Source organism: Parasteatoda tepidariorum, chromosome 6 (genome assembly GCF_043381705.1).
Source record: "Parasteatoda tepidariorum isolate YZ-2023 chromosome 6, CAS_Ptep_4.0, whole genome shotgun sequence".
NCBI lineage: Eukaryota > Metazoa > Arthropoda > Arachnida > Araneae > Theridiidae > Parasteatoda > Parasteatoda tepidariorum.
In genome coordinates, this window is record NC_092209.1 from 30098838 (window position 1) to 30110228 (window position 11391).

The 11391-nt window shown below is 29.4% G+C and overlaps 1 protein-coding gene across 1 annotated transcript in view; it reads right to left on the minus strand.

Annotated features, from left to right (window-relative positions):
- LOC107448341 (astacin-like metalloprotease toxin 5) overlaps positions 1-11179 on the minus strand; it is a 13985-nt gene extending 2806 nt beyond the window's left edge. The window contains exons 1-5 of the mRNA XM_016063499.4: positions 10900-11179; positions 8484-8542; positions 5079-5163; positions 3386-3500; positions 83-267 (exon numbers count right to left, since the gene is read on the minus strand). Coding sequence (XP_015918985.1) covers positions 83-267; positions 3386-3500; positions 5079-5163; positions 8484-8542; positions 10900-11035 — 580 coding nt within the window. The 5' untranslated portion in view covers positions 11036-11179. The remainder of the gene's footprint in view (positions 1-82; positions 268-3385; positions 3501-5078; positions 5164-8483; positions 8543-10899) is intronic.
- Between the last annotated feature and the right edge of the window lie 212 nt (positions 11180-11391).

Genomic DNA, 11391 nt, shown 5'->3' on the forward strand with positions numbered 1-11391 from the left:
CTATACATGGATATATATATATATATATTGAGAGAGAGAGAGATAAAAAAAATGTAAGATGTTATTCAGAAAGGAGTCTTACTTTCATCTACATTCTCTAAGTGGATTCTAAGATATTGATCTCTGTCAATCCTACTGTGTTCATGAAACAATCCAATAGCATGCCCAAGTTCATGGAGAATCGCTCCAAGACGTTGGCATCCATTTGCAAGTGATACGGGTTGAGGTTGATAGTTGGCTGGCTGTCTTCCAACATATGAGGTACATCTGAATTTCACAGAAGAAAAAAATATGTAGGCACAGGCTCAACATTTCGTTAAAGAGTTTTTTTAATCTCGACATAGCTCGAAATGCGTGTTTACAAAAATGGACACTACTTAAAATGCGTGCTAACGAAAATGGACTTTAGTTTAAAAAGCACATTTTCAGTTTTCAACCCAAATTTACTTTGCATGCTCTCTATTACTCATATAAACATTTGGCAAATTCATTGCGGGATTTCGGGATCGAAGATTAACTTTTTGGGTGATGCCATCGTATTTGTCATTTTTAAACGATGAACTGAATCTTGTAACTCCAAACTCCCACAACGTAAATTTATAACTACTGTTATAAATTTATAGTACCCGTTAAAACTGCAGACTTTTAAATTCTTTAAAACTGAAGACTAAATTAATAAATTGTACCAAGTGGATACAAATAGAAGACATCAGTTTATTAATTTATTTAGTTTCCTTAGTTTTTTCATTAAACATTAGAAAGAAGTAACCCTCATAAAAAAATTTGAAAAATGGAATCAAGCGATTTGTTTATTTTCGTAAACACGCGTTTCGAGCTACGTTCAGATTTAAAATCTCACCAACGAACTATTTAAATAAATCGGAAGCCTTACATCCACCTGTTCGAACATCTCACCAACCTACTAGAGTTGCCTGTCATTAATCATATTAATAAGCACTATTTTCTACAAAAACAAAGAATATTTTTGTTATAAAATGTAAAGTTATCACAAAATTATTTAAAAGCATTTCTTCTATGGATGAATTATTAGTAAAAGATCGATTACCAGTATTTGAAAAAAAGTGATAGTATTTGAAAAAATAAAATAAATAAATAAACGTAGGAATACAGATTGCTTGTATCAAGTAGAAAAGGTAAATAATTTTACTCGCTAACAAGACTTACAACAACTTAAAAGGTCAAATTAGAAACGATTATCATCTCTAGATTTAAGTTTTTTAATATTTTAAAAAAAGTTCAATTTAAATATTAAGATATATACCAAATGCAAGAATATTCAGTAATGATCTCGAAAGACGTACATTTTTCGACAACAATAGATAAACAGTCATTATTTCTAAGTAAGCAAATGAACAAAAGAAAATAAAACAACACGAAAAATCACTTGAAATTACAATAATTTTTGAATAAATTTCACCTCTGTAGTTGCATTTCTGTGGGCTGCATAGAAGTCTGCATTGTATTTTTTTATTATAATATTCAATATATTGTTATTGAAATTTTTTCTTCTAAATTTTGCTCCTTTTTTATTTTGACATTTTACGTAAATTTCATATAAACAACCGATTGTTTGATTGGTAAAAAACATAAAATTATTGCTTTTAAAAAAAAATCTTAACTTTTGGAACCCTTACTATCTTTGCATGGAACCCCATTTGGGAACCATGGCTCTAGAGTTATACTTTTAGAATAATCTTTTGAGAAATTCCTTTTGAACACGATGTTATCTATTGTTTTATGTGTTGAGGAATAAGAAAACTTAAAACAGATATAAGGAATGTTTTCAAACTTTGTACGCATTCTTTGTCAGAAGGATATTTTTACATGCTGTACACACTTGGCGAAAGAGAATTAAACATTCCAGAAAGGCAAGGAAAATTTTAAGCAATTTATAAAAAGCGAAAAATAATGTGATAAATATCTCTATATAATATGAAAACATAATGATCAAAAACAGTTTTCCATTGTTGTCGATGCATATATATTATAATATGGGAATATCTAGTTTTCCCTCATTAGTTTCCATATTTTTTATTATCAACGTAAAATTAATAAAGGTCATAAAAGTGCTGTTTTCCTAAAAACTATTTTTGTGTCCCTAATTTAAAGGTACATGTAATATTTATTTTTCCTGATTAGTATTCCTTTCTATTATTACCCTTACATTTTTTATATTTTCCTAAATTAAGAGTTTAAAGCTAAAAGTTATTTCTTTATTTTAACATAATTCTGTGATATTACCTTATTACGCGCATTTTAAGATAAACTTATTTAAATCTGCGCTCTAACATTATTAACCATTTTTTATTTATTATTTTTTTTGGAGCAAATTACATTAATATACTACTAATAATTGTGATAAAATAGATTTGTTAAATGAACAAGAACTTAACGGTCAGTTTCATGCACAATGTAATGCATACATAAATTATATTAAATATATCAGCCTGTTTGGTAAACGATAATATGAAATAATGGTTGCGAAATTACCAAATTTGTTATAACAATATACCTTTAATTTTAAATGTTTTTTTTTAAAAATATAACCGAGAAAAGTTATTTATGTTCATTAATAGATCTGAACAGAATCATAAAGGGAATGGACATGGAAAGTTAAGGCAAAAAGCATAAGACAATAGAAATCTTTTCAGTACATATACACCGAAGAGCCATTACATTATGACCACCCTGCTAATAGCATGTAGGACCACCTTTAGCCCTCAAAACTGCTAGCACCCGCTGTGGCATTGATTCCACAAGGTGCTGATAGGTAGTCAGAGGTATCTGGTACCAAGCGCTCACCAACTGGTCCTGCAATTCCCTCACATTGCGAGGGGGTGAGCGTGGCAGCACGAATTTGGTTTTCCAAGTAGGACCACAAATGCTCTATTGGATTAACGTCAGGTGAATTTGGGGGCCAAGACATGACTTGAAAGTCACTAGAATGTTCCTCGAACCAATCCATGATGATTCGACCCTTATGACATGGTGCATTATCCTGTTAGTAAACACCATCCCCCGCAGGAAAAACTGTTGCCATGAATGGGTGAACCTGGTCTGCAACTATGTTCAAGTAGCTTACAGTCGTCAGGGATTGTTCTATGAGGATTATGGGTCCTAATGTGCCCCATGAAAACATTGTTCCTCGGCGAGCCCATTGCTATACATGGAGGGTGGTCATAATGTAATGGCTCTTCGGTGTATTTTCAAAACTGCAACTTTTCATCTGTGCGTATGAGAATATTTTCAACTATACGTCGAAAAAATTTATTTTATGCCCAAAAACAACAGTTACTGCGAAGCAATCATCGGGGTTGGTGAGCGGCAGTGAACAGGGGGGCTGAGCCCCTTAGTATATATTTACCCAGTTCCGTTATGTATCTTAATGTAATCCCGTTCAGTAGTTCTCGCAACAAACTCCAGACAGGTGTTTTCATGATAATAAGCGAAAGCTGCAAAAATGTTTCTTCGCTTTTCGGCTGCAAGAGTGAAATAACGTCAATAAAGATATAAAAATTGGAAAAAAAACTTAACATATATAAATAAGTATTTAAGCAATTACTCCGATGCACTGACTTCAAAGAATATATTGCATAGGGCAGTATAAATATTTATAAGGCCGTGTATATACGCCGTATAAGGCCTCATACGGCATAAGACTGTGACGTATTTAAACCGATGCATTTAACTATTGTAAACATAATTAAACTATTTCCAAAATCATTTCAAAATTAAAATACATTCCTTCATTTCAGGCTGCGTCAAAAGTAGAAATAGGTAATACTAAAAAGGACATCTTGAGCCGTTAAAAAAAAGTATTTTTATTCAGTGAAAATACGTTTTTGTATCCGATTTCCTTAACTTAAAATGATATCTGCACTAATGAATTGATATATTGGAGGTCACCCTCTTGAACCATTAAGATATAGTCTTAGTTCGTGAAAATCCGATCATTAGTTCAAAAGTTATTCCGTTCAGGGACTTTACATAATCCCTTAATTCTTTTCTAAAGATACGTACAGGCTTTGCGAAAATGAACTCCTATAATTACACGCATTGCATAGAATCTTAGGCCCTAGTTAAAATTTCCGAGTTTTAAACAAGAGCGCCAATTAAATTTGTTTAATAACTAGTAAAAAAGTGCCATATATGATTACAAAAAAGGCTGACTTTCGGTTGTAAAATTCCCATCTTCCTTCCACCCTGAGTAAAAATATAAAATTAAAGGATATTATTTTTTTACTCTGTGAATTTATGCTGGTAGACTACACCAAGTTAACTGTTATTTTTCTTGTAACGTAATACTTTAATATAAGACAAAAGTAAAATCTAATATATATAATTCTCTTACGTGGCTCCCAAATTTTGGCTGTATTTCTTTTCAGCCGGTGGCAACGTTTGCTTTGTTTTGTTTACGTTACTATTTCTCTTACACGGCGACAAAAAAAAGTCTCATTACAACTCTCCGAATGGCAAAGCTAGAAAATCGAAAAATGATTGCCGCTAAAAATGTCACATGCCAGATCTAGCTGAGGTGGCTCAACATATAGCGCCTTTAAGAACGGAAACTGAAATAACCAGAGAGAATCAGCTACGGCAATCTCATACTATTAAGCTAGGCAGAAGTGAGTAGTCTCTGTCGATAGATCTCTATTTTAGTATTTTGTCGAAAGCGCTTTTTTTTTCGAATTTATATGTTACGAATTTATTTGACGATTTTTGATTTATATCACGAATTATACTATAGCACATTTCTAATAGGTTTAACGAATTACATGTCATTTATTTGAATTCAAATTTATTTTAATGACTTAGTATTTACTAAAAAGAATTATTTTTAAAAAAAAAAAAAAAAAAGTTTTTATATGGATTTGAATGATTGTTTTGAATTCTTAGAATTTTGTGCATTTGCAATGCACTTAAGTTAGTAGCGAGCGAAGCGAGCTTGGCTTGCGAAGCAAACCATATAAGATTGCGTAGCAATTTTCGGGGGTTGGCGAGCGGAGGGCGCAGCCCACTAGTAATAAAAATAACACTAAATAAAAACTAATAGTTACCATCAATGTCACTGCTAATAACATACGGTACAACAGCATTAGGCCACCTGTAACTTTTTTCTCGTCTAGCATTTCTGTCTTCCGCCTAAAAAAAAATCCGTACTATAAATGGCGAAGCATCTGATATATATGGGTCATTCTCACGAAAACTGTCATTTTTCAGTTCATAAAATCCCAAAAAAGTAAAGTGAATAAAAAGCTCTGAAACTTTTTATATTAATAGAAATATGTAATGGCATTATAAAGAAAGTATATATCCTATAAATTATACTTAATATTTAAATTAATTAATTTTTTAAATAATTAATTTATAATTAATTAATTTATAATAATTAATAATTAATTAATTAATTTAATAAATAAATTAATTAATTTAATAAATTAATTTATTAATTTTTTAATTTATTTTTCAAATTAATTAATAAGTAAATTAATTATTTTCACTATTTAAAAAGTGAGGGAATGACACTAATAGTGAGGGAATGATATTTTATTTTAATACATGTTTTTATCTAAGTTACATCTACCTAAAGTTTGAAAATGATAACATACTAAGTATATCTAATATTTATTATAATTTAGTCTTATATATTTAATAGTTTTTACAGGTTTGGGAAATAAAATTGGCTGGCACGATTGAACAAAAAAAAATTTAATAATATACTCATCTTGAATCATTCCCTCACTTCAGCGTCATTCCCTCACTTTATACACTAGTGAGGGAATGACGAATTCAATAAAATTTAAAAATAACAGTTAGGCCTAATTAATTTCTGAAGTCAATCACATACAATTATATTCATACAAGAAAGCAACATATAATTATCCACTTTCTCGATGAAGTTGTATTTTATTTTACTCTAAAAAATGACATGAGGGAATGACAAATGTAAAAAATTTTACCTGGTTTGATTCATTCAAATTTATTCCACAGCAAAGCTTCTTTAAGTTGAAGATGGAAACATACTGCAATTTTGTTCTATGATGCCAGTTGTTAACTTCTGAAGTTTTTATTAAAATATTTTTATTCTAAGAAGATTGCAGGTGATAAGAACATTGTTGTGAGGGAATGACGCGAAACACTGGGGACAAAGTTTAAAATAGTGCTGTGTTAATATTTTTATCAGAAATTAAATTTAAAATTGATTTCCTGAATTCTATATTTCAGTATTCTGAAATAAAAAATACGAATTTGTAAAAAAAAAAAAAAATTTTATTGCAGAAGCAATTTTTTTCTTTTTTTAAATCAGCAGTGGGGACAAGTGAGGGAATGACCCTAAAATAAATAAAAAATAAAAATTGATAATTTTATTTTTATTCTTTTGTTAGCTTGCATTCCGAAGGATACTTTCCCTGAATTTTTTTTTTTTTCGTAAGCTTTAAAACAAACATAAAATATACTGGGGACATGAAAATGACTGTTTTTGTGAGAATGACCCGTATATATACAACACTGGAGTTGAATTATCAGAATGAAGTCAGTAACTTTAAACCTAATCTAAACCACGGAGTTAAGCCAAGCTGCATTGCAGAAGCGAAGTTTAAGGAAAAACCCGATTCCGAAACCAAATCTGAGGAAGGTTTAAACCAGGCAGATCACTGTCAAGTCACTTCTTCTGTTTAAAATCGAAGTACGCTTTTCTTGCTTTCGTGGATGCTTTGATGTGCATTGTTTTAACAGTTATATATTATAAATACGTTCGAATATATGAGAAATCTTAACACAATTGTTAGAAGTAAACATCGTAAAACTTTTTTTGGATCTTCTATAGTGTTTATAAAATCTTATGAAAAAATGCATCTTTTGGATCTCCGAGATTTGTATTGAATTGACAGTATACTATTCAATAATTCCTGAAAATAAACATTGAGATAATTAAATATATCACTTGCTGGATGGGGCTTTCATTTGAGTGATCGTCATTTGAGTGAATCATTTTGAGTGATTGTGCTTATTGTATTCAACCACTCGAGAGTTTGACCTTTTCGGAATGATTAAATGTAAGAGATACGAAATTACAAATTTAAGGATTAAATGAAGTATGATGTTTTTTTAATTAAAAATCATGAATGTTTGGATAGACCAATTACTGATTTTAATATAGTGCTATTCTTAATAAAAAGTATGGGATTCTTTATATGTTGACATTATATTACTATTTACTTAATTTCATAGTATCAAACATTGATTACATTTTTTAATGGAGGGGAGTTTCCTTTATTTCTAAAATTTCTTTTTTCTTAATATATGTTTTTTGTTAGCAGTCAACAGATTTTCAAAGAACAAGCAATAAATTGTCTTTTCATGATTTGTTTTCTACATCCTTCTAAAGTATTACAAAACATAACTTTGTAAAATTTTCTAAATTAGAGAACAGCAACTTCAAGCCAGGTATAAAAGTTACTGTGCAGGTTATAGTAAATTTTAACAATATTAATGCTAGTTACTAGGAGTTGAAAAAAAAATTTATTTTGGAGATACAAATTTCACAACCACTTTTCATTTATTTTACTGATGGTGATGAAGTTTTAATGTGAATTGGTCAAAACATTTTTTTCATTTCAACAAAATTACAAAAAAAGATAAGTGAAAATTAATTTGTTAAAGGCTATATTTGTGTTTTCGGAATATAAATTGGAAAGTTATTTACTTAATTTAAATTATTGTTTGCATGTTTTTTGCACAGCTTAAATAGACTGTTTCACCTTTCTATAATTGTTAAATATCACAGCTTCGATTATGTATTTTTCATGGACTTAATTTGAAGTTTAGTTCCGTTGCAGAGTTTCGGAGCATTTTAATTTCGTAACGAAATGAAAGGAAAATTAAAAGTCACATTTTAGAGTGGCATACCAGATGGATACTGAGGGTTGAGAAATTCTACAGAATAATTTACTGTATTTTCAAAGTCGAACTTGAAGACATATGATTTGCATAGTTAATTATTTCAACAGTAAGTTATAACTTCAGATGCTGCCTTATCGTTTTGGGGTGTTAGAATTGCTCTCTCGCTGAGCTAAGACATACCTTTTCCCCATTTATTCTTAAATTTGAGCTAAACTTATTCCGAAAGATCTTTTTAAATCGGATATTTTCAGATAACACTAGCCTTTTACCTAAATCATATTCACATTAACCAACATTCAGTAAAAGTTCATTAAAAAAGTAACCCGCCTATATATCCTTATTCTAAGTATACGCTGAATTTTAATAAAATAAACGAGTGAAAGGCCTTTTATATTTTCAATCGATTAGGGGGGGGGGGAAATCATTTTTTGGTGGTCATTTTTTTCTTCAAGGTTTTAAATATTTTTTTATTTTATGGTAGGAACTGAGAAAAAGTTATTTGGACTCATAAAAAATAGAAAAAAAGAATTGGAATAACACTATCGAAGTCTACTTACGAGCATTCTATCAATTCCAAGCATATCTCCATCAAATACATCTGGATTTTTCATGGCTTCTGTTGCAAATAAAAAATATAAAATTTAAACAAATTTATGAAAGTTTATTTTCATTATTGCAAGATTTTTAATCATCAAATGAATTAATTTTTTTAAAAGTATGATTTCATTTAATTATTTTTGATCTTAACTTTAAGTATGAGGGGATAAACAATTTTTATGTTAACTGTGCTGTAACTGTATAATTTCTACAGATAAATTTGTTTAATTCAGAAAAATATTCAGAGTACAAAATAACTAATAAACTTTTGACACTCTGAATGGATATGTAAGCTTTTGGTTCATTGATTGAATATGCTAGGTATTCTAGAATTTCGATCTATAGATTGGATATAATGGACATAAAAGTATATCAAGTTCTCAATTTGTAAGAATTAAAAGACAAAATTTTTTAAATACGTACATTAAATTATGCGAACATTTTTTAAATCGGAAGTCATTAGAAATTATACCTTTATTATACCGACAAATATTTTGTTACATTCACTCTTTTATGTTAGATTTATTAAAAAAATTTTATTTTAACTGTATTTAAGTTAATCACTAATCATAGTTAATATTCCTTCGGTTAGAGTAGACTGAAAATACTAATCATTAGGTCAAGTGCAAGGCAATAGGTCAAATCGGATCTATACATTAAATGCCAATCCTATCAATAGATTGAAGCCGATGACCAATACATAGACTAATAATGTGTAATAACGTCTCATTAGAAATGATTGTCCTCTTATACCTATAATTTTTTTTCTTTCATTTACTCGGATATGTTAGATTTAAGTAAAAAATTTTCTTATTATATTAATATTAGTCACTAATCGTAGTTAATATTCTTTCAGCTAGAACTGGCTGAATATGCTAATCAATAGGTCAGATGTTACAAGCAATAAATTAAATCCGATCTATACATTAAATGCCTATTTAAACGATAAATTAAAGCCGATGGTCAATATATAAACTAATAATGTGTTATATCATCTCACTTGAAATGATTGCTCTGTTATACCTATAAATATTTCCTCCCATTTACTGTGTTATAAAAAAATAATCCTTTTTTACCATACTAATGTTAGTCACTATATTAATGTTAGTCACGATCACTAATCATAGTTAATCTTCCTTCAGTTATAACTGACTGAAAATGTCAATCAGTAGATTAAATACCATTCTGTTGAATTACTTGAAGCCAATAATTACTAAACTGAAAAAATTACTAGATAGTACAAACAAAAGTTTATTTTTTGCAGAAAAAATTTCAAAAGATAAATACAGTTTTTTTCTGTTTTGAATAGCTACACACGCGCTGCGAAAAAACAAATTCCAATTCAAATAGTCTAAAGAAACTCAAGTGATAAAATATTGCTCGATTTTTTTTAATTCTAAGGTACGCAATTTTTTATATCATTTTAAAGAATACAATTTTGGGAATGAAATTAATTGGAATGAAATTGGTGAAATTGCTACTGAGAGATGGAATTTTTAAAATACAACTTTTTTGAAATTCGATTACTCAGGAACTATTAGACCGATTTCACTCAAATTTTGTATTTCGAATTTTAAAATTATATTCCTTAAAACGATTCAAAAAATTTTGTACCTTACAATTCAAAATTAAAAAATGGTAAACATTTACTAAAAAAATTTTTTTGCATTTTATTATCTTTCGCTAAATGAAATTTATAATTGTTAGCAAAAAACTTTAAATTCATGTAAGAAGTTCTCGAGACATTTAAAAATACGAAAAAGTGAAATTAACATTAAGGGGTTCAAACTTTGCATTGCTCTCCTGACCAAACTCTTGGGACCATATTTCCCAGATTGCGGCTCTCCCCCCCCCCCATATTTTAGGGGTCAGAAATCAGAATAAGTGGAAAAAAGGGTACGTTTATTCGGAGAAAGTTCGTTTTTGTGTCTGATTTCGTAGCTTAAAATATAATCCATTCTAATTAATTAGCATAGTTGAAGTCACCCCTTCGAACCATGAAGAATGTGTCCTGGAACGCAAAGATCTGGTAATTATATCAAAAGTTAATCAGGGTGGTCCGTTTTTTATTGTGAGAACTGTACATTTCTTTAGCATTTTAGAGCTTTATGTATTTTCTTAAACACGCATTTCTAGCTTAATCAATCCTTTAAACACGCGTTTTAAGCTGTTTCCATTTTCTTAAACACGCATTTTAAGCTCAGCCTATTTTTTAAACACGCATTTTAAGTTGTGTCCAGTTTCTTAAACACGCATTTCGAGCTCTTTCCAAAATGAAACGCTCATCGATAATTACCTTAAGTGAGTTTCTCACATTAATAATTTGTTGATTGCATTAATGCTTAAGAGAAATTTTTATACTGAAACAAAACTTACCTTTTCTCACAGTCTGAAACGTTTTAACTGCACCATCGTTATGTTCTTCTGGAAACGGAAGAGCAAAAGCAGTGGTCAAAATGACTAGGAAGTAAAAGGCTTGCATGGTGGACAATTGAATTGTGTATGAAACCATACTACAGATTCTAACATGCAAATTCTGAAAAGTCCCTGTTTAAATACTATTTGTAATCCGATTAACATCTGAACTTTGGGAAGTAGCATCTGTTTTGGAGGACTCAATTTCACAAGATTTTTTTCTTGAATGGAATATTTTAAGGTCCCGAGATTAATGTGATAATCAATCTTAAAGAGGATGGCTTATCACAATAAAAGATTAGTTTTATTTACATTTTTAAATGATCACTGATCGCAAAGAAAAATTATTTTATCGAAAAAGCACTCGATTTTACAAGCGTGATTATTTTATCATAAAAGACCTTTGAAATATTAAATTATTTGGAATGAAAGTAAGTATTTTTTTTTTAATCA